Raw genomic sequence first — 24,866 nt, 5'->3', positions numbered from 1 at the left:
TCAGCGAGGATCACATTCAGATTCGATGGAGAAATCAAAAGCTTTACAGACAAGCAAAAGCTAAAAGAATTCAGCACCACCAAACCAGCTTTACAGCAAATGCTAAAGGAACTTCTCTAGGTGGGAAACACAAGAAAGGAAAGGACCCACAAGAACAAACCCAAAACAATTAAGAAGATGGTAATAGGAACATACATATCTATAATTACCTTAAGTGCAAATGGATTAAATGCTCCAACCAAAAGACACAGACTAGATGAATGCATTCAAAAACAAGACCCGTATATATCCTGTCTACAAGAGACCCACTTCAGACATAGAAACACATACACACTGAAAGTGAGGGGATGGAAAAAGATATTCCATACAAATGGGAATCGAAAGAAAGCTGGAGTAGCAATACTCATATCAAAAACATAGACTTTAAAATAAAGACTATTATAAGAGATAAAGAAGGACACTACATAATGATCAAGGGCTCGATCCAGGAAAATATAACAATTGTAAATATTCATACACCCAACATAGGCACATCTCAGTACATAAGGCAAATGCTAACAGCCATAAAGGGGAAATTGACAGTAACACAATAATAGTGGGGGACTTTAACACCCCACTTACACCAATGGACAGATCATCCAGACAGAAAATAAATAAGGAAACACAAGCTTTAAATGATACAATAGACCACATAGACTTAATTGATATTTATAGGACATTCTACCCAAAAGTGGCAGAATACACTTTCTTCTCAAGTGCTCATGGAACATTCTTCAGGATAGATCACATCTTGGGTCACTATCAAGCCTCAGTAAACTTAAGAAAATTGAAATCATATCAAGCATCTTTTCTGACCACAACGCTATGAGATTAGAAATCAATTACAGGAAAAAAAATTGTAAAAAATACAAATACATGGAGGCTAAACAATATGTTACTAAATAACAAAGAGATCACTGAAGAAATCAAAGAGGAAATCAAAAAATACCTAGAGACAAATGACAATGAAAACACAATGACCCAAAACCTATGGGATGCAGCAAAAGCAGTTCTAAGAAGGAAGTTTACAGCAATACAACCCTACCTCAAGAAACAAGAAAAATCTCAAATAAACAAGCTAACCTTACACCTAAAGCAACTAGAGAAAAAACGAACAAAACGCAAAGTTAGTAGAAGGAAAGAAATCATAAAGATCAGAGCAGAAATAAATGACATAGAAATGAAGAAAACAATAGCAAAGATCAATGAAACTAAAAGCTGGTTGAGAAGATAAACAAAATTGATAAACCTTTAGCCAGACTCATCAAGTAAAAAAGGGAGAGGATCCAAATCAATAAAATTAGAAATGAAAAATGAGAAGATACAACTGACACCACAGAAATACAGAGGATCATAAGAGACTACTACAAGCAACTCTATGCCAATAAAATGGACAACCTGGAAGAAATGGACAAATTCTTAGAAAAGTACAACCATCCAAGACTGAACCAGGAAGAAATAGAAAATATGACCAGACAAATCACAAATAATGAAATTGAAGCTGTGATTAAAAATCGTCCAACAAACAGAAGTCCAGGACCAGATGGCTTGACAGGCGAATTCTATCAAACATTTAGAGAAGAGCTAACACCGATACTTCTCAAACTCTTCCAAAAAACTGCAGAGGCTGGAACACTCCCAAACTCATTCTACGAGGCCACCATCACCCTGACACCAAAACCAGACAAAGATACCGCAAAAAAGAAACTTACAGGCCAATAAAACTGATGAACACAGACTCAAAAATCCTGAACAAAATACTAGCAAACAGAATCCAACAACACATTGAAAGGATCATACACCATGACCAACTGGGATTTACACCAGGGAAGCAAGGATTCTTCAACATACGAAAATCAATGTGATACACCATATTAACTAATTAAAGAAGAAAAACCATATGATCATCTCAATAGATGCAGAAAAAGCTTTTGACAGAATTCAACACCCATTTACGATAAAAACTCTCCAGAAAGTGGGCATTGGGAGAACCTACCTCAATATAATAAAGGCCATATATGACAAACCCACAGCAAACATCATTCTCGATGGTGAAAAACTGAAAGCATTTCCTCTAAGATCAGGAACAAGACTAGGATGTCCACTCTCGCCACTATTATTCAGCATAGTTTTGGAAGTCCTAGCCACGGCAATCAGAGAAGAAAAAGAAATAAAAGGAATCCAAATTGGAAAAGAAGAAGTAAAACTGTCACTGTTTGCAGATGACATGATACTGTACATAGAAAATCCTAAAGATGCCACCAGAAAACCACTAGAGCTAATCTATGAATTTGGTAAAGTAGCAGGATACAAAATTTATATGCAGAAATCACTTGCATTCCTATACGCTAACAACAAAAGATCAGAAGGAGAAATCAAGGAAACAATCCCATTTACCATTGCAACAAAAAGAATAAAATACCTAGGATAAACCTACCCAAGGAGGCAAAAGACCTGTATGCAGAAAACTATAAGATACTGATGAAAGAAATCAAAGATGACAAAAACAGCTGGAGAGATATACTGTGTTCTTAGATTGGAAGAATCAATATTTTGAAAATGACTATACTATGTAAAGCAATCTACAGATTCAATGCAATCCCCATCAAACTACCAATGGCATTTTTCACAGAACTAGAACAAAAAAGTTCACCATTTGTATGGAAACACAAAAGACCCCAAATAACCAAATCAATCTTGAGAAAGAAAAACGGAGCTGGAGGAATCAGGCTCCCTGACTTCAGACTATACTACAAAGCTACTGTAATCAAGACAGTATGGCAATGGCACAAAAATAGAAATATAGATCAATGGAACAGGATAGAAAGCCCAGAGATAAACTGACATACCTATGGTCACCTAATCTATGACAAAGGAGGCAAAAATATACAATGGAGAAAAGACAGCCTCTTCAATAAGTGGCGCTGGGAAAACTGGATAGCTACATGTAAAAGAATGAAATTAGAACACTCCCTAACACCATACACAAAAATAAACTCAAAATGGATTTAAGACCTAAATGTAAGGCCAGACACTATAAAACTCTTAGAGGAAAACACAGGCAGAACACTCTTTGACATAAATCACAGCAAGATCCATTTTGACCCACCTCCTAGAGTAATGAGAATAAAAACAAAAATAAACAAATGGGACCTAATGAAACTCAAAAGTTTTTGCACAGCAAAGGAAACCATAAACAAGACAAAAAGCCAGCCCTCAGAACGGGAGGAAATATTTGCAAACAAAGCAACTGACAAAGGATTAATCTCCAACATATACAAGCAGCTCATGCAGCTCAATATCAAAAAACAAACAAGCCAATCAAAAAATGGGTGGATGACCTAAATAGATATTTCTCCAAAGAAGACATACAGATGGCCAAGAGGCACATGAAAGGATGATCAACATCACTAATCATTAGAGAAATGCAAATCAAAACTACAATGAGGTATCACCTCACACCGGTTAGAATGACCATCTCAAAAAATCTACAAACAATAAATGCTGGAGGGGGTGTGGAGAAAAGGGAACCCTCATGCACTGTTGGTGGGAATGTAAACTGATACAGCCACTATGGAAAACAGTATGGAGGTTCCTTAGAAAACTAAAAATAGAACTACCATATGACCCAGCAATCCCACTACTGGGCATATACCCTGAGAAAACCATAACTCAAAAAGAGACATGCACCCCAGTGTTCATTGCAGCACTATTTACAATAGCCAGCACATGGAAACAACCTAAATGTCCAATGACAGATAAAGATGTGGTACATATATACAATGGAATATTACTCAGCCATTAAAAGGAATGAAATTGGGTCATTTGCAGAGACGTGGATGGACCTAGAGAGTGTCATACAGAGTGAGTAAGTCAGAAAGAGAAAAACAAATATCGTATATTAACACACATATGTGGAATCTAGAAAAATGGTATAGATGATCTTATTTGCAAAGCAGAAATAGAGACACAGACATAGAGAACAAATGTACGGATACCAAGGGGGAAAGTGGGGCGGGGGTGAGGAAATTGAAATTGACACATATACATTATTGATACTATGTATAAAATAGACAACAAATGAGAACATACTGTATAGCACAGGGAACTCTCCTTAATGCACTCTGGTGACCTAAATGGGAAGGAAATCCAAAAAAGAGGCAATATATGTGTATGTATAACTGATTAATTTTGCTGTACAGTAGAAACTAATACAACATTGTAAAGCAACTATACTCCAATAAAAACTAATTTAAAAAATAACTAGAACTACTATAATTTGTTAATGAATGCACAATATAAAAAGAGGTAAAGTGTGATGTCAAAAAGATAAAATAGGGATAGTAAATGGGTGGAGCTTTGTATGCAAAGTTAAGTTGCTATCAGCTTAAAATGGACTATTTTATCTATAAGAGCCTTTATGTAAGCCCAATGGAAACCACAAAACAAAAATCTATATTAGATTCACAAAAGACAAAGAAAGGGGAAATAGAGGACACAACCACAGAAAATCACCAATTTAAAAAGGTAAGCAGAAGTAGAGGGACATAGGAACAATGAAACTATAAAACAGGCAGAAAGCAATGAATGAAATGTAATTAGTAAGTCCTTTCATATCAATAATTACTCAAACTGTAAATGGATTGAATTTACCAATCAAAAGGCACAGAGTGGTTGGACAGATAGAAAAACAAGACTCAACTATATGCTGCCTACAAGAGACTCACTTCCAGATTTAAGTCCACACACAGGCTCAAAGTGAAGGGATAGAAAAAGATATTCCATGCAAGTAGAAACCAAAAGAAAGTGGGTATAACTATACTTATATCACACAAAATAAGACTGTATACCAAAAATGGTAACAAGAGACACATAAGGTCATTATAAAATAATAAAGTGGTCAATTCATTAAGAAGATATAACAATCAATGATATGCTCACACGATATCAGAGCACCTAATTATCTTAGGCAAATACTAAAAGATCTGAAGGGAGAAATAGACAATACAATAATATTAGGGGACTTCAATACCCCACTTTCAGCAATGGATAGATCATCCAGACAGAAAATCAAAAAAGAAACATTGGACTCAAAACACACATTAGACCAAGTGAACCTAACAGACATGTACAAAACAATTCATCCAACAGCAGCAGAATACAGTCTTCTCAAGTGCACACAGAACATTCTCCAGGATAGATCATCTGATAGGACACAAAACAAGTCTTAACTAATTCAAGAAGATTGAAATCATACTATCTTTTTTGTCCACAATGGTATGAAACTAGATATCAACAATAAAAGGAAAGCTAGAAAATCTACAAATATGTGGAAATTAAATAACACACTCCTGAACAGCCAATGGGTCAAAGAATAAATCAAAATGGAAATAAAAAATATCTTGAAACAAGTAAAAATGGAAAGACAACACACTAAAACCTATAGGATGCTGCAAAGGCAGTCTCAAAGGGAAACTTATAGTGATAAATGCATATATTAAGAAAATAGAAAGATCTCAGATAAACAACCTAACTTTACACTTCAAGGAACTAGAAAAAGAACAAAGTAAGCCCAAAGTTAGTAGAAGAAAGGAAATAACAAAAATCATGGTGGAAATAACTGAAATAGAGACCAGAAAAACAATAGAAAATATCAGCAAAACTAAGAGCTGGTTTTCTGAAAAGATAAACAAAATTGACAAAGCTTTGGCTAGACTAAGAAAAAAAGAGGACCCAAATAAATAAAATCAGAAATGAAAGAGAAGATATCACAACTGATAGCTCATATGATAGCTCAGAAATACAAAGGACCATAAGAGACTACTATGAAAAGTTATATGCCAACAAACTGGATAACCTAGAAGAAATGAATATATTCCTAGAAACATACAACCTACCAAGACTAAGTCAGAAAGTAATAGAAACTCTGAAGATTCTAATAATGAACAAAGAGATTGAATCAGCAATCAAAAGCCTCCCAACAGAAAAAAGCCCAGTACCAAATGGCTTCACTGGTGAATTCTACCAAACATTTAAAGGGAAGTTAATGCCAATACATCTCAAACTCTTTGAAAAAAACTGAAGAGGAGGAAATACTTCCAAATGCATTTTACAAGGCCAGCATTACCCTGATACCAAAGCCAGATAAGGACACTATGAGAAAACAAAACTAGATCAATATTCCTGATGAATATAGGTGCAAAAATTCTCAAAAAAATATTAGCAAATTGAATTCAACAACACATCAAAACAATCATACACCAACTAGGTGGGATTTATCCCTGGGATGCAAGGATAGTTTGATATACACAAATCAATACATGTGATATACCACATTAATAGAATGAAAGATAAATATTTATGATCATCTCAATAAATGGGGAAAAGACATTTGACAAAATTCAGCATAATTTCATGACAAAAACTCTCAACAAACTGAATATTGAAGGAGTTTACTTCAACATAATAAAGGCCACTATGTCAGACCCATAGCTTAACATCATACTCAATGATGAAAGATGGAAAGCTTTTCCTCTAAGATCAGGAACAAGACAAGGGTGCCCACTCTCATCACTATTATTCATAAAATACTAGAAATCCTAGCTAGAGCAATCAGGCAAGACAAAGAAATAAAAGGCATCCAAATTGGAAAGGAAGAAGTAAAATTGCCATTATTTAAGATGATATGATATTATACATAGAAAATCTTAAAGATTCAACCAAAAAAAACTGTTAAACTAATCAATGAATTCAACCAAGTTGCAGGATATAAAATCAACATACAGAAATCAGTTGTTTCTATATAATAACAAAATATCAACAAAAGTAATAAAACTATACCAATCACAATACCATAAAAAATAATAAAATATTCAGGAATAAACTTAACCAAGGAAGTGAAGATCTGTGTGATAAAAACTACAAGACTTTGATGAAAGAAATTAAAGAAGATACAAACAAATGGAAATATATCCCATGTTCATGGATCAGAAAAATTAATATTGTTAAAATATTCATAGTACCCAAAGTCATCTATAGATTCAATACAATCTCTATCAAAATTCCAATGGCATTTTTGACAGAAATAGAAAAAACAATCCTAAAATGTATATGAAATCACAAAAGATCCCAAATAGCCATAGTAATCCTGAGAAAGAAGAACAAGGCCAGAGGCATTACACTTCCTGATTTCAAACTATACTATAAAGCTATAGTAATTAAAACAGTATTGCTGGCAAAAATAGATACATGGACCAATGCAACAAAATAGAGAGACCAGAAATAAACCCCCACATATAGAGTCAACTAAGATTTGACAAGGGAGTCAAGAACACTCAATGGGGAAAGGATGGTCTCTTCAGCAAATGGTGTTGGGAAAACCACATGGATAGCCACATGCAGAAAATTGAAATTGGACCCCTATATACATCACTCAAAAAATTAACTTGAAATGGATTAAAGACTTAAATGTAAGGCCTGAAACCAATAAAACACCTAGAAGAAAATATAGGGAAGAAAGTTCTTGACATTGGTCTTTGCAATGATATTTAGCATACCAAAAGCACAAGCAACAAAAGCAAAATCAACAAGTTGGACTACATCAAACTACAGAGCTTCTGGACAGGAAAAGAAACAATCAACAAAATGAAAAGGCAACTTATATAAAGGGAGAAAATATTTACAAACCATATATTGGATAAGAGGTTATCATCCGAAATATATAAAGAATCAATACAACTCAATAACAAAAAAACAAACAATCGGATTTAAAAATGGGCAGAGGAACTGAATAGAATTTTTCCAAAGAAGATATACAAATGGCCAACAGGTACATTAAAAGATGCTCAACATCACAAGTCATCAGGAACATGCAAATAAAAACCACAATGAAATATCAACCTCATACCAGTTAGAATGGCTATCATCAAGAAGAAAGAGATAAATGTTGGTGAGCATATGGAGAAAAGGGAACCCTTATGCACTGCTGGTGGGAATGTAAATCGGTTCAATCACTATGAAAAACAGTATGGAGTTTCCTTAAAAAAATTAAAAATACAACTACCATATATATCTAGCAATTCCATTTCTGGGTATCTATCTGAAGGAAATGAAAGCAGGATATTGAAAGGATATCTGTACTCCCATGTTTATTGCAGCATTATTTCACAACAGCCAAGATATGGAAGTAAGCTAAGTGTCTGCCAATGGATGAATGGATAAAGAAGATGTGGTGTATATATATAATGGAATATTATTGAGCCATGAGAAAAATGAAAATCCTGCCATTTGCAACAACAGGGATGGATCTTGAGGGCACCATGCTTAGTGAGATAAGCTAGTCAAAGAAAGACAAATATTGTATGATATTACTCATATGTGGAATCTAAAAATGTGAACCTTATAGAACCAGAGTAGAATGGTGGTTACCAGGGGCTGGGGGGTACAGGAATTGGGGAGATGTTGTAAAAGGGTACAGACTTGCAACTAGAAGATTAGTAAGTTCTGAACATCTAGTGTACAGCACACTAATTGTAGTCAACAATACTGTATTATATACTTCAAAATTGCTAAGGCCACATTTTATATAACTCCATTTATATGAAATGTCCAGAACAAGCAAATCTATACAGACAGAAAGGAGATTAATTGTTGCTTAGGTCTGCAGGTTGAGGGGAAAAGAGGAGTGACTGTAAATGGGTACAGAATTTCTTTTGGGGGTAATGAAAATGTTCTAAAATTGACTGTGGTGATAGTCACACAACTCTGTGGACATAGTAAAAACCATTGGATTGTATACTTTAAATGGGTAAATTGTATGGTATGTGAATTATATGTCAATAAAGCTGTTAAAAAATCAAAGGGAGATGATTAGAAAGGTTTTTGCTACATTTTTAATTTGCTATTTCTGTAATTCTAAACATAAATGTAATTTAAGAGGAGTTGATTAAAAAGGTTCATTTTCTGGAAACATTATGCATCTGCAATAAATACTACTGTAGCAGTTGGCTGCTTCCACTTTTAGGCAAAATAAATATATTTGGTGACCAAAAAAAGAGAAAAATATTAGTAGTTTTTCAATAGGTATATTGAAAGATATATTTAAGAGTTCTCTAGTCTGCATCTAGACCTATATTTAAAACTAAAATCAATGAAAGGAAATCACTTCAAATAACCAAGAGACATACATATTAAGAAATATAAAAATGTTTCTGCCTTTTGATTATTAATCCCATTCCTGGGAACTAATCTCAACAAAATAAGAAAAATATAATAGGCACAGAAACATTTATAACAGTACTGTTACTATAACACAAACTCTAAATCAGTGCTACCTAAGAGTGTCTGCTACTGCTCAACTAAGTCTCCAAGTATACTGTTCAGTCAAATTGACATTTTCATAGCAAGATGTTCTCAATGAAGGAAGCACAGCACTGACTTCTATTCTGGAGCAAGCTCCTTATCTGGTTGTAAAACAGCACTCTGAGTAATAATGCTCTAAAGACCCAAAGTGTCCAACATAAGGACATAATTGGTAACCTGTGATATAACTCAAAGAAACACTGTACGAGCATAAAGTAGACTAACAGCTAACAATCATTCAGCTCTTACTATGTGCCAGGCACCGTACACAGTGTTTTACATACATTACCTCTTTTATCCTGGTAACCTCAGGTTCTATTACTTCCTTTTTGCAGATTAAGGAATAAAGGTCAGAGAGGTTAAAGGACTGATCAAGGCCTAACAGCAGGTAGGAAGTGAAATCAGGACTCAAACTCAGGCATGTATGTATGACTCCAAATCTTGATTACTCTATTATACTGCCTCCACAAAACTGAATATAAACTATGATTAACTATGTATACATGTGAATAAAAATTTAAAGGAAAGAAAATATAAATGAAACTTTAGGATGGTGAGACAAAGTAAATTTTTTAGAATGTCTTTTCATAACTTTTAAGTGTTCTAATAATAAATGTAAAAGTAATTCAAATAGTAAATTCAAAATTATAACTAAATGGACATTTACAAAATGACGTCTCAGTTAAATATCTTGTAAAGCATTTATATACTAATTTTTGTTCAATTTTATATTAAGAATTTATTCTCTGCAAGACATTCCTCTTAGAAGATATATTTAAGAGTGGTTCTATAACTTGAGTATGCACTGGAATCCTCTGGAGGGCTTGTGAAAACACAGATTTCCCATTCCAAGAGTTTCTGATTCAGTAGGCTTGGGGTGGGGCCTGAAAATTTGCATTTGTAACAGGTTCCCAGGGGATGCTGATGCTGCCGGCCCAGGGACTACATCGTGAGAACTGGTGCTATTAAAAAATTAACATCATCCTAAATCTAAATACCACTGTTATAATCAATTAAAAAATAAACAGTGCATTTCTCTGGATTATTTTAATGTGGTAAATAGGTTCTTTTTTTTTTTAATTTTTATTTATTTATTTATTTATTTATGGCTGTGTTGGGTCTTTGTTTCTGTGCGAGGGCTTTCTCTAGTTGCGGCAAGTGGGGGCCACTCTTCATCGCGGTGCGCGGGCCTCTCACTGTCGCGGCCTTTCTTGTTGCGGAGCACAGGCTCCAGACGCGCAGGCTCAGTAGTTGTGGCTCACGGGCCTAGTTGCTCCGCGGCATGTGGGATCTTCCCAGACCAGGGCTCGAACCCGTGTCCCCTGCATTGGCAGGCAGATTCTCAACCACTGCGCCACTAGGGAAGCCCGGTAAATAGGTTCTTGACAAAACACAGGCCAATGGAATTCATGCCATAGTTCATTCTCTTGAAGAATACAACAGTTTTTTGGTGCAATTCTTTCTCAGTCAAGAGCTACAAACTTTCTAAGGAGATCAAATAGTTATACTTTAAGTGTCTATACTGATGATATCAACTATCTGGGTATTTCCAGCCAAAACTGACTAAATTATTCTAAGTTGCTGAACTGTTTAAGGGTCTTGGAAATTAGTCTTGCTAAGCAAGCTAACAAATTTAGAATGAATAGTCATAAGTGCTAAAAAGAAACCATCATACAGCAGGCAGTATCACAGGTAAGTGATATCCATATCTCAGCTGACAATTAGCTTCCAATATTAAGAATAAGGAAGTGCTGTTTCAGCCTCTCTAGAATGATTTGACCCCAATCAAGTAATCTATTATCATTTTTGCCCTCATGCATGCAGAGTATGCCATGAAACATACCTATGTTTCTGACCATGATTCCTTTAAGTTCATCCACTTGGGCTTGAGTCTCCATCACTTTATCTAGGCCTTTATTCTCGGAGTGATGCTTCTATAAAAAAATATGATTTAACTCATGATACCCAGACATTATTTACAATACGAAAACAAAAAGAAGAGGAATGACATTGAAGAATGCTATAAAATTGTCTTTATCTTTGGCACAAAAGATAGATGTCACTTCATTCAAAAATTGTTACCAAAAATATAGGCAAGCATAAAACTTGCTACCATATGAAATGTAAGTGTTATAGTATAAAAAAATCACCTTATTTTAAATGAAATAAAGCTAAACATATTATATCAAATATACATCTGAGACTCCTGGGGCAGAAGTAGGGTGTTATATAATCTGTGCTCAGACAAGGAAGAAAGGAGAAAAGACTGTAGTGGGGACAGGGGGAGCAGGACGGGGAAAGGGTATGCTAAATTTTTCCCCATTTCTTGGGTATGATGAGGTAGGGACTGGCCCAGCTTCTGAGCACCTGTTCTTGTATCTGTTGGGATCAGAGTATGCGTCCTATTTTCATTGGCTTCTTATAGGATCTAGAAATGTAAGACACTGAAGACAGTATATATTTTGAAATTATTATCTATAGCAAACAATTGTGGACTGCTTAATACACAATATTCCAGTCACTTCACTGTGCTAAGTGCTTCAAATAGGGGATATTATTTAATCCATGCAAAAACTCTATGACGAAGATGCCATTATTATTACCTCCATTTATAGTCAAGGATCCTGGCACAGATTTGTTTAGAGGTTCACACACATCTGGAGCTAAAGACAAACCAGCTAAATTGAAAGTTTTGCTGCCAGCTAACCCTATTTACCTTTTTTCCTCCTTGTGATGAGAACTCTTAGGATTTACTCTCTTAACAATTTTCATACATAACATAAAGCATTATTAATTATATTTATGATGTTGTCCACTATATCCCTAGTATTTATTTATCTTATAACTGGAAGTTTGTACTTTTTGACTGCCTTCATCCAATTCCCCTCCCCACAACCCCGCCTCTCTGATCTCTCTTTCTATGAGTTTGTTTTTAAAGTATAATTGACCTACAACACTATGTTAGTTCCTGTTACACAACATAGTGATTTGATATTTCTACACATTTCAAAACGATCACAACAATAAGTTTAGTTACGATATGTCAAAATTCAAAGATATTACATAGTTATGACTATATTCCCAACATGGCACATTTCATACCTGTGACTCACTTATACTGCAACTGGAAGTCCATAACTCTTAATCTCCTTCACCTATTCTTTCCTACCCCCAACATTCTCCCCTCGGGTAACCAGGTATTTGTTCTCTGTATCTATAACTCTGTTAATGTTTTGTTAAGTTTGTTCATTTGTTTTGTTTTTTAGATTCCACATATAAGTGAAATCATACAGTGTTTGTCTTTCTCTGACTTATTTCACTTAGCATGATAGCCTCTAGATCCATCCATGTTGTTGCAAATGACAAGATTTCGTTCTTTTATATGGCTGAGTAATATTCCTCTGTGTGTGTGTGTGTGTGTGTGTGTGTGTGTGTGTGTGTGTGTGTATGCCACATCTTCTTTATACATTTATCTCTTGATGGGCATTTAGGTTGCTTCTATATCTTGGCTGTTGTAAATAATGCTGTGATGAACATAGGGGTGTATGTACCTTTTCTAATTTTTTCTAATTACTGTTTTTGTTTTCTTCGGATAAATACCCAGGAGTGGAATTGCTGGATAATACAATAGTTCTATTTTTAACTTTTGGAGGAATCTCCATATTGTTTTCCATAGTGGCTGCACAAATTTACAATCTCATCAACAGTGCAGGAGAGTTCCCTTTTCTCCACATCCTCACCAACACTTGTTATTTGTTGCCTTTTTTGAAAACAGCCATTCTGACAAGTGTGAGGTAATATCTCATTGTGGTTTTGATTTGCATTTCCCTGACAATTAGTGATGTTGAGCATCTTTTCATGTGCCTGTTGGCCATCTGTATGTCTTCTTTGGAAAGACAGCTATTCAGCTCCTCTGCCCACTTTATAGTTGGTTTGTTTTTTAGATGTTGAAGTTCTATCAGTTCTTTGCACATTGTAGATATAAAGCCCTTATTGGATATACTGTTTGCAAATATCTTCTCCCATTCAGTAGGCAGCCTTTTCATTTTGTTGGTAGTTTCCTTCACTGTGCAAAAGCTTTTCAATTTGATAAAGTCCCATTTGTTTATTTTTGTTTTTGTTTCCCTTGCCTGAGACATATCCAAAAAAATATTATTAGTACCAATGTCAAAGAGCATACTGCCTATGTTTTCTTCTAGAAGTTTTATGGTTTCAGGTTTCATATTTAAGTCTTTAATCAATTTTGAATTTATTTTTGTGCATGGTGTGAGAAAGTAGTCCAGTTTGATTCTTTTGCATGTAGCTGTCCAGATTTCCCACACCATTTGGTGAATAGGGAAAAAGACAGCTTTTTCCCACTATATTCTTACCTCCTTTATCGTAGATTAATTGACCATATAAGCATGGGTTCATTTCTGGCCTCTCTGTTCTGTTCCAGGATCTATGTGTGTTTTTGTGACAGTACCATGCTGTTTTGACTATTGTAGCTTTGTAGTATAGTTTGAAATCTGGGCGTGTAATACCTCAAGCTTTGTTCTTCTTTCTCAAGATTGTTTTGGCTATCCTGCAACTTTTGAGTCACCATACAAACTTCAGAATTATTTGTTATAGTTCTGTAAAAAATGTCATTGGTATTTTGATAGGTATTGCATTGAATCTGTAGATTGCCTTGGGTAGTATGGTCATTTTTAACAATATAAATTCTTCAAATCCATGAGTACAGTATATCTTTTCATCTGTGTCTTCTTCAATATCTTTCATCAAGGTCTTATAGTTTTCAGAGTACAGGTCTTTTACCTCCTTAGTTAGATGTATTCCTAAGTATTTTATTCTTTTTGATGTGATAGTAAGTGGGATTGTTTTTTAGCTTCTCTTTCTGATAGTATATTGTTAGTGTATAGAAATGCAACAGATTTCTATATATTAATTTTGTATCCTTCAATTTTACTGAATTTATTATTTCTAACAGTTTTTTTGGCAGTATCTTTAGGATTTTCTATATATAGTATCACATCATCTACAAAGAGTGACAGTTTTACTTTTGAATTTGGATTCCTTTTCTTTCTTTTTCATGTCTGATTACTATGGTTAGGACTTCCAATACTATGTTGAATAAAAGTGGCAAGAGTGGGCACCCTTGTCTTGTTCCTGATCTTAGAGGGTTTCAGCTTTTCACCACTGAGTATGATGTTAACTGTGGGCTTGTCATATATAGCCTTTATTATTTGGGGGTATGTTCCCCCTTTGTTCAGAGGTTTCATCATAAATGGATGTTGAATTCTGTCAAGCTTTTTCTGCATCTATTTAGATGATCATATGGTTTTTATTCTTCAATTTGTTCCTGTGGTATATCGCATTGATTTCCAGATACTGAACCATCCTTGCATCTCTGGAATAAATCCCACCTGATCATGGTGTATGATCCTTTTCATGTATTGGTGAATTCGGTTTGTTAATATTTTGTTGAGGATTTCTGAATCTATGTTCATTAGTGATACCGGCCTGTAATTTTCTTTATTTGTGATATCTTTGTCTGGTTTTGGTGTCAGGGTGATGCTGACCTGTAGAATGAGTTTGGAAGTGTTCCTTGCTCTGCAATTTTTTGGAATAGTTTATGAAGGACAGGTGTTAACTCTTCTTTAAATGTTTGGTAGAATTCACCTGTGGAAGCCATCTGGTCATAGACTTTTGTTTGTTGGAAGTTTTAAAATTACTGACTCAATTTCATTATTGGTAATTGTTCTGTTCATGTTTTCTATTTCTTCCTGGTTCAGTCTTGGGAGATTGTACATTTCTAGGAATTTGTCCATTTCTCCTAGGTTGTCCATTTCATTGGCATATAATTGTTCATAGTAGTCTATTATGATCCTTTGTATTTCGGTGGTATCTGTTGTAACTTCTCCTTTTTCATTTCTGATTTTATTGATTTGAGACCTCTCTTTTTTTTCTTGATGAGTCTGGCTAAAGGTTTATCAGTTTTGTTTATCTTATCAAAGAACTAGCTCTTAGTTTCATTGATCCTTTCTATTGTTTTCTTAGTCTCAGTTTCATGTATTTCTGCTCTGATCTTTATGATTTCTTTCCTTCTACTAACTTTGGGTTTTGCTTGTTCTTCTTCTTCTGGATCCTTTAGGTGTAATGTTAGGTTGAGATTTTTCTTGTTTCCTGAGGTAAGCTTGCAGTGCTATAAATGTCCCTCTTAGAAACTGCTTTTGCTGGATCCCACAGATATTGAACCATTGTGTTTTCATTTTCATTTGTCTCCAGATATTTTTTTATTTCCTCTTTGATTTCTTCAGTGATCCATTGGTTGTTTAGTAGCATATTGTTTAGCCTCCATGTGTTTGTGTCTTTTGCAGTTTTTTTTTCTTATAGTTGATTTCTGGCCTCACAGCATTGTGGTCAGAAAAATGCTTGATATGATTTCAATTTTCTTAAATTTGCTGAGGCTTGTTTTGTGGCCTAGCATGTGATCTACCTTGGAGACTGTGCCATGTGCACTTGAAAAGAATGTGTATTCTGCTGATTTTGGATGGAATGTTGTATATATGTCAATTAAGCCCATTTAGGTCTAATGTGTTAAGGCCAGTGTTTCCTCATTGATTTTCTGTCTGGATGATCTGTCCATTGAGGTAAGTGTGGTGTTAAAGTCTCCTACTGGGCCCCCCAGGTGGCACAGTGGTTAAGAATCTGCCTGCCAGTGCGGGGGACATGGGTTTGAGCCCTGGTCCGGGAAGATACCACATGCTGGGGAGCAACTAAGCCCATGTGCTACAACTGAGTCTGTGCTCTAGAGCCCAAGAGCCACAACTACTAAAGCCCTCGAGCCTAGAGCCCGTGCTCCACAACGAGAAGCCACTACGATGAGAAGCCCATGCAACCCAATGAAGGCCCAATGCAGCCAAAAGTAAATAAATAAATAAATTTTAAAAAAAGTCTCCTACTATTATTGTGTTGCTGTCAATTTCTCACTTTATGTCTGTTAATATTTGCTTTGTGTATTTAGGTGCTCCTATGTTGGGTGCATATATATTTACAATTGTATCTTCTTGGATTGATTCCTTTATCATTAAGTAGTCCTTCTCTGTCTCTTGTTACAGACTTTGTTTTAAAGCCTATTTTCTCTGATATAAATATTGCTATCCCAGCTTCCCTTTCATTTCCATTTGCATGGAATACCTTTTTCCATCCCTTCACTTTCTGTTTTCGTCTTCAGATCTGAACTGAGTCTCCTGTAGGCAGTATATATATGGGTCTTGTTTTTGTATCCATTCAGCCACTCTATGTCTTTTGATTGGAGCATTTAATCCATTTACATTTAATTATTGATAGGTATGTACTTACTGTCATTTTGTTAACTGCTTTTCAGTTGTTTTTATACTTCTTTTTTGTTCTTCTTTTGCTCTCTTCCCTTGTGATTTGATGAGTATCTTAGTGTTATATTCGGATTCCTTTCCCTTTTTTGTGTGTATCTAGTATAGATTTTTGGTTTGTGGTTACTATAATGTTTATATGTAGCAATCTATATATACATACGTGATTATTATAAGTTGCTCATCTCTTAAGTTCAAATGCATTTTAACAACCCTGCATTTTTATGCCCCCTCCCACCACATTTACTGTTTTGACATATTTTACATCTTTTTTGTTTTGTGTATCCTTTATTGTGGTTATAGGTGATTTTACTCCTTTTTCTTGTAATCTTCCTCCTAGCTTTATATGTGGTTGGTTTACTACCTTTACTGTATATTTGCCTTTACCAATGAGATTTTTCCTTTCATAATTTTCATATTTCTTCTTGTGGCCTTTTCTTTTTTGCTTGGAGAAGCCCCTTTAACATTTCCTGTAAAGCTGGTTTGATGGTGCTGAACTCTTAGCTTTTGCTTATCTGTAAAACTTTTGATTTCTCCATCAAAACTGAATGAAAGCCTTGCTGAGCATTCTTGGTTGTAGGTTTTTCCCTTTTACCACTTTAAATATATCATGCCACTCCCTTCTAGCCTGCAGGGTTTCTGCTGCAAAGTCAGTTGATAGCCTTATGGGAATTCCCTTGTATGTGACATTTTGCTTTTCCCTAGCTGCTTTTAATATTCTTTCTTTAATTGTTGCCATTTTAATTACAATGTCTTGGTGTGGTCCTCTTTGGATTGATCCTGTTTGGGACTCTCTGTGCTTCCTGGACCTAGATATGTTTCTTTGCCCAGGTTAAGAAAGTTTTCAGCTACTATGTTTTCAAATATGTTCTCTGCCCCTTTTTCTCTCTCTTCTCCTTCTGGGACCCCTATTATGCAAATGTTAGTACATTTGATGTTGTTTCAGAGGTTTCTTAAACAGTCCTCGATTCTTTTTATTCTTTTTTCTGTTCAGCCTCAGTGATTTCAACTACTCTGTCTTCCTGCTCACTGATCCGTTCCTCTGTATCATCTAATCCACTGTTGATTCCTTCTAGTGTATTTACTTCAGTTATTGTATTCACCTTTGTTTGGTCACTGTTTACACACTTTCTCTTTGTTAAAAAATTCTAACTTCTCACTCTGTTAATCCAATCATCTCCTGGGTTCTCTGATCATCTTTACAATCACTACCTTGAGCTCTTTATTGGGTAGATTGCTTATCTCCACTTCACTTAGCTCTTCTTCTGGGATTTTATCTTGTTTCTTCGTTTGGAACATGTTCCTCTGTGCCTTCATTTTTCCTAATTTCCTTTTTTATTTCTATGTATTTTGTAATTTGATTACATTTTCCGACCTTGAAGAAGTTGGCCTTTTCTAGGAGACGTCCTACGAGTCCCAGCAGTGCACTTCCCTCTGGTCACCAGAGCTGTATGTTATAGGGATACCTCCTACATGGGCTGTGTGGGTCCTTCTGTTGTGGCTGGCTGACTACTGTGGATAATCTGGTAGGCATGGCTGGCCCCCAGTCTGGTTGGTTGCCAGACCCTGCCTTGTGTGGAGGCTGTCAGCCGCTGGTGGGCAGGGCCAGGTCACAAGGCAGCTGGCTGTAGAGGTCCAGGGGATGCTGGGGTCTCTGGTTGCAGGGCCCTGGGGGTCCCAGAGCTGGTGTTGGCCTGCTGGTGGGCAGAGCTAGTTTCTGAGATGGCTGGCTGTGGAGTGTGGGGTGTCCCGAAGTTGGTGTTGGTCTGCTGGTGGGCAGGGCCAGTGCCCAGTGGGTCCTAGGGCTAGTGCAGGCACACTGGTGTTCAGGGCCAGGTCCTGGGCCCTTTGTTGGGCAGAGCCAGGTCCTGGAGTAGCTGTAGGCTCAGGGGTTTTTAAGGCAACCAGCCTGCTGGTGGGTGGAGGTGTGTCCCTGTCTGGCTAGTTGCTTGGCTTGAGGTGTCCCAGTACTGGTGCGGATAGGCTGGTGGGCAGGGCCAGGTCCTGGCATTAATATGCTAGAGGGAAGATTCTAAAATGGTGCTTGCGAGCTCCATTAGTAAAGGATGGTAGAACAAGCTCCCAAAAAAGGCTGCCACCAGTGTCTATGTCCCCAGAGTGAGCTCCAGGTGCCTCCTGCCTCTCCAGGAGACTCTCCAAGATCAGCAGGTGGGTCTGATCCAGGCTCCTTTCAAATTACTGCTTCTGCCCTGGTTTCCAGAGCATGTGAGATTTTATACATGCCCTTTAAGAGTGGAGTCTATTTCCCACAGCCCTCTGGCACTCCTGAAATTAAGTCCCGCTGGCCTTCGAAGCCCAATGTTCTGGGGGCTCATCTTCCCAATGGAGGACCCCAGAGCTGGGGAGCCTCATGTGGGGCTTGGACACCTCGCTCCTTGTGGAGAACCTCTGCAATTGTAATTATCCATTTGTAGGTCACCCACCCAGAGGTATGGATCTTGATTATACTGTGTCTCTGCCCCTCTGTCTTACTGTGGTTCCTTCTTTATATCTTCAGTTGTATAAGATCTTTTCTACTAGTCTTCTGATCTCTCTCATCAATAGTTGCTCTGTAAATAGTTGTAATTTTGGAGTGCCCATGGAAGGAGGTGAGCTCAGGGTCTTCCTATTCCACCATCTTGGCCACCAACCTGACCCTATTTACTTTCAAATGGGCACTAGTATATATTTTGCTGGTGATGTTTTACATAGCTTCACATATATGAATGTTTCCTAGTGGAAGTATGAAACAAACCAACTGATTGAATAATAAAGATTTATAACTATTTAAAGGAACTTCATCCCTACAGGATGCATATTTAGAAGTGTAATCCTCAAAAAGGGTATTAAAAAGAAGTGAAAAGGAACGTATTCAATTACAGTAAGTCTTTTTTTCTCATTCACAACACCATCATAGATAAAACTTATGTCTTTGCACTCAAATAGTTTCATGGATAAAAGGTAAGCATTTTTTTAAGGTCTCCACATCCTTAGTCATCAGGGAAATGCAAATTAAGACCACAATGAGACATCATTACACACCCACAAGGACGAATTACATTAAAAAGACAGACCATAACAAGTGTTGGCAAGTATGCAGAAACACTGCAAGTGCTAGTGGGAATATAAATGGTACAACCACTTTGGAAAAAAGTTTGACAATTCATTATAAAATTAAACATCATTCACCATATGACCCAGCAATTCCATTCCTAGGTATCTACCAAAGAGAAATAAAAACACATGTCTGCACAAAGATTTGTACATGGATGTTCATAACAGCTTTGTTTGTGATAGCTGAAAACTGGAAGTACCTCAAATATCCAGCAACAGGTGAATGGAGAAACAAATTGTGGTATATGCATACAATACTACTCAGCAAAAAAGGAAACTACTGATTTATACAACATGGATGAATATCAAAAAGCTTACACTGACAAAACAAGGAAGACACAAAAGAGTATATAATGTATGATTCCATTTATAGGAAATTCTAGAAAAGATAAAACTAATTTATGGTGACAGAAAATAGAGCAGTGGTTGCCTCAGGCAGAGTGACACAGAGTGACGGGGAGGGAACTGACTGCAAAGGGATATGAGGGATCCTTTAGGGTCATGGAGATGTTTTGTATCTTCAAGAGGGTGGTATTTCACGGGTGTATACATATGTACAACTTGACTGAGCAGATAATTAAGTATTCATACAGATGAACAGACTTTCAAATGACTGACTGAGCTGTTCAAAAATTAAATTTGCCTCGTGGGAGGGTAGAGGTTAATATATAGGTTAAGAGGCCATTTGGCATGTTGAGTGGATTTACACATTAAATGGGTAGTTGAAATAGATGATCTTTAATCTCTTTCCCAACCCTGAGATACTCTGACCACCATTTATAGAGAATATCACCAAGTATTCACTTTCCATCCTAAAATGGCCCCTGTATATATTTTTTTAATCAGGTAAGTTTTACTATCTTGGCATATAATAACACAATCAGAAAAATACATTGCAGGTCAGAGTCCCCTATATTCATGGTGCTTTAAGGTAATAAAGAAGATATGAATCAAATACTATATCCTGAGAAAGATCTTACCAGCTGTGCAGCCAAGACACTTGAGAACTCACTATTCATGGCATATGGGAGCGCTGTTTGTGCTCTTGAACCATACGTAGTCTGGAACCTCTTTTTTATCTCATTCAGAAAATTAAAGGCTCGGGAACGCTCAAAATCCTGAAAGGAGATCAACACAGAGTTTACATTACAGTAAACAAAGATGATATGGATGATTAACAACAACCATAAGAACAGCTAACATTTACTAAGCAATGATTCTATGAGGAGGAACTGACCTCATTTTACTGATAAAGAAACAAAGGCTCTGAAAAGGTAACTAACTTGTCAAAGGTGAAACAACTAGTAAATGAAAGAGCTGAGAGTCTAATCCAAATATGTTTGATTACTGCCAACTAAGATAACAGTACCTAGGTTAGCTTCTTGAGAGCAGGAATTGGGTTTTACTCCATCTATATCTTTCACAGGATCTATTAGAAAGCCCAGCGCAAGAAGATGCTTAAGAAATCCATAGTAGTAGTACAGTCTTTCACATACAAAGATAACACTATTGACATAAAGTTTGAATTGATTTTTTTCAATAGTGGTGGTACATTTGAAAAGATCAAGGGATGTACCCTTATCTAGCCCCAGTCAAAAAGTGTGTGTGTGTGTGTGTGTGTGTATAACATATATACAAAAATATAATTAGAGCTCAAGAAATATAAGACTCAACTCTGACCATCCCAAATTTAGTGATATTTCTCACCTACTCCAAGCACTTTCACATCAGTCATTTCAGATATAGCTGTATTTTAAAAATAATTTTAGAAAACACTGTGAAATCAGGCAATATAAATCATTGTGATGATCACTGTGGTTGACACTCATCTCCATTTCACCTAAGATGATTAGTCTAAGCCAAGAGTTCTTAAAGTGGGGTCAATGGTCCAAATTCAAGGAGCTGATGTACTTGGATAGAAAAAAAAAATCTCATCATCATTTTCACCAATCTTTAACTCAAGTTTCAATTGTGAATGTAGTAACAAACCAGATAAGTATTAAACAGTACCTGTGACTTTGTCACCAAGAGAAGTCTTTTTTTCATATACCATCAGTTACAAACATCTCTCAAAATCTTATTTATACTCATCACCACATCAAAATAATTTTTATTTATTAGACCCATGAGTAGAACTTGTTATTTAATGAATTCATAAAGAAGCATATATATTACTATATCAATATTTAAAATATTTTGAATACTGTATTTCAATATAATTGGTTTTGTTTATAATCACATTTAAAAAAATTCTGGGAGGGGCCCATGAGTGCCAAAGGGGTCTGTGACACAATAAACGTAAGAACCCTGACCTATGGCAATCATGCCAATTCCATGTCTCTTGTCAGTGATCAATTTAGAAATAAGTATGTAACCTAGTCCTAGCCAGTAAGTCATGAAAAGAAGTCCACTTTGAAAGCACAGGGAGGGGAGGGTGTGCGTCTGGGAAGTTTCCTCATTCCTACAGTAAGAGACTTGAGAAGACATAGTCCATCTTTTTTGGACACAAATAAATAAGCATGTGGCCCCATGCAACCGTAAGGGGAATGTGTCCAGGAAGAAGCTGACACTAGGATTGCAGAGAGGAGAAAGGACCTTGATGACCACCATTAAGTTATTGAGCATTTTCCGTCTAGAAGCTACAAATACTCAACAACCTACCAATGTGAACGACAGGTTTACAAAGCTGATCATAATGTACTGTGATTTCGTTTTCCCAAAGTCCACATACGTTAAAAAAAATTCACTATTGATTGGAGGAGTGAAATAATCTATTTACTATTTCAGATAAATAAATTTTGAGAGGGTCTGATACCAAAGAATCATAATTATGAACACCAATTCTCACTACACAATAGAATAAATGTAGAAATTACAAGAGGTTAAGCTAAAACTCTACAAAACCAAGCTGATTTGCATATACCCAGATATCAACTTTTCTTTTGATTTGCTGCTCTATATGATAAATGCAAAGTATAGAAAAAAAATTTCCAGCTACAGACAGTTATATTCACATCACCTTTACCTACCACAGATACAGATAATTAAGAACTGACTCTATTAACATTACACATACTTAAATAGCAACATGTCTTCAAGTTACTTACATCATCAGTGATACAAAGATATACAATCCTGTCTTGGCAGATGTAATGAAACAAATAACTGTAGAATAAAAGATATAAAACTTACTGTGGTTATGAGTAATATCTCTTTCACTTCTATCTATGTTTAAGAAATTTTAGTACTGCCAACGTGACCATATTATTTACAGATACTGTCTATTCTCCCTCTCCCCTGTATACATGTTCCTCTGAAGTCAAACTGATAGAAATAAATAAGAAATTAAAACAAGCTACATAGTGCAATGTTATGCACATTACCCATTAAAATAATATCTACAAAAGCATAATTGGACATTTTTTTTTGGCTGTGCCACGTGCCTTGCAGGATCTTAGTTCCCCAACCAGGGATTGAACCTGGGCCCTGGCAGTGAAAGCACCGAGTGCTAGCCACTGGACCGCCAGGGAATTCCCAGATACTTAAGGTTTGAACAAGAGATGACATCTGAGGGACACGTAATTAAGAATAACCCCCAAATGGGCCACACAGTCTTCTTTGCCTTCTCCTAAGATCTCATAGCAAACACTTTTTCTACCAAATACTCAACAGTAACATTTATTTGGCATCTACTTTGAACCAGTTACTGGGCTAGGTGCTGAGGATACAAATAAGCAAAACCATCAGTCCCTGCCTTTACAGAGATGAAAGTGCAGGCAATTGTGGAACAACATAGTAAGCAGGATGATAAGGAGTTAAAGGCAGTACATGGTGCTGTGGGGACATAGAGGAGACACCTAACAGAGTTTGTCAGAGGGTAACAGGAAGACATCCTGGAGCAAGTGATGTCTGAGCTGAGACCTGAAGACTAAGTAAGAGACGGCAAAAAGAACAAGCAAGAGTGTTCCAGAGTGAGAGACCAACAAGCTTAAGGGCTTTGAGATAAAAGAGCAAATACTGGGTTTAAAAGTAAAATTAGTTAATATGACGAGAGCAGTTGTCCCCAACCTTTTTGGCACCAGGGACCGGTTTCGTGGAGGACAATTTTTCCACGGGTGGGGAAGGGGTGATGGTTCAGGCGGGAATGCGAGCGATTGGGGGGATGGTTCAGGTGGTAATGAATGTGAGCGAGCGATGGTTCAAGCAGTAATGTGAGTGATGGGAGTGATGGGGAGCAATAGATGACGCTTTGCTTGGTCACACGCCACTCACCTCCGGCTGTGTGGTCCGGTTCCTAACAGGCCTTGGACCACCACCGGTCCGCAGCCTGGGGCTTGAGGACCCCTGGACTAGAGTATAGAATGTAAGGAGAAAATAAACTGCTTGCACAAATGAGGTTGTAAGTAAGCAAATACCATACTGTATAAGACTTTCAAACCTCACTATGCTATACCCTAAGAACAATGAACAAGCATCAAAGGGTTTTAGCTTGGGAGTGTGATCAGATTTGCCATATAAAAGGATGCTTTGGCTAAAGTGTGGAGAACTGACCGAAAGGACGACCAGACAGAAGACTACTGAAGTAGAACAGTGAGAGAAACAAACTAAAGTACTATGGGCAATGAAGAAGAAGGGACTGAGAAGAAATAATAGAACTTGATGACTGGCTACTGGGGGTGAGGCAGAGGGATAAGTCTATTTTGCTTCCCAGATTTCTACCCTGGGCAAGTAGACAGACAAGAATACTTGTTGAATTGTATGATTAACGTTCACATAGAGGCTTGATATGAATTACAAGGAGGTATGGGAACTCAGGCAAAATGTCTTCCTCCACCACTGAAATTGTTCACATCAACTCCACCAATGATTTCCACACTGCATATCCAGTGGCTCTCTCTGACACATTTGATAGTGCTGATCACTTCCTTCCTCTAGAAAGTGTTTTCTCTCCACTAGATTTCTTGACACCAGGCTTGCCTG

The 24,866-nt window shown here is 36.5% G+C and overlaps 1 protein-coding gene across 3 annotated transcripts in view; it reads right to left on the bottom strand.

Annotated features, from left to right (window-relative positions):
- Positions 1-24,866, bottom strand: part of VAMP7 (vesicle associated membrane protein 7) — a 66,704-nt gene that overhangs the window by 23,048 nt on the left and 18,790 nt on the right. For 2 of the 3 annotated variants that reach the window (XM_057538996.1, XM_057538997.1), the window contains exons 3-5: positions 22,994-23,051; positions 20,867-21,004; positions 11,243-11,330 (exon numbers count right to left, since the gene is read on the bottom strand). In XM_057538996.1, coding sequence (XP_057394979.1) covers positions 11,243-11,330; positions 20,867-21,004; positions 22,994-23,051 — 284 coding nt within the window. Of the gene's footprint in view, positions 1-11,242; positions 11,334-20,866; positions 21,005-22,993; positions 23,052-24,866 lie in introns of all 3 variants that reach the window. The other variant, XM_007180883.2, reaches the window with a different exon arrangement.

This window comes from Balaenoptera acutorostrata, chromosome X, assembly GCF_949987535.1.
Source record: "Balaenoptera acutorostrata chromosome X, mBalAcu1.1, whole genome shotgun sequence".
Lineage (NCBI taxonomy): Eukaryota > Metazoa > Chordata > Mammalia > Artiodactyla > Balaenopteridae > Balaenoptera > Balaenoptera acutorostrata.
This window is presented reverse-complemented; position numbering and strand designations above follow the sequence as displayed.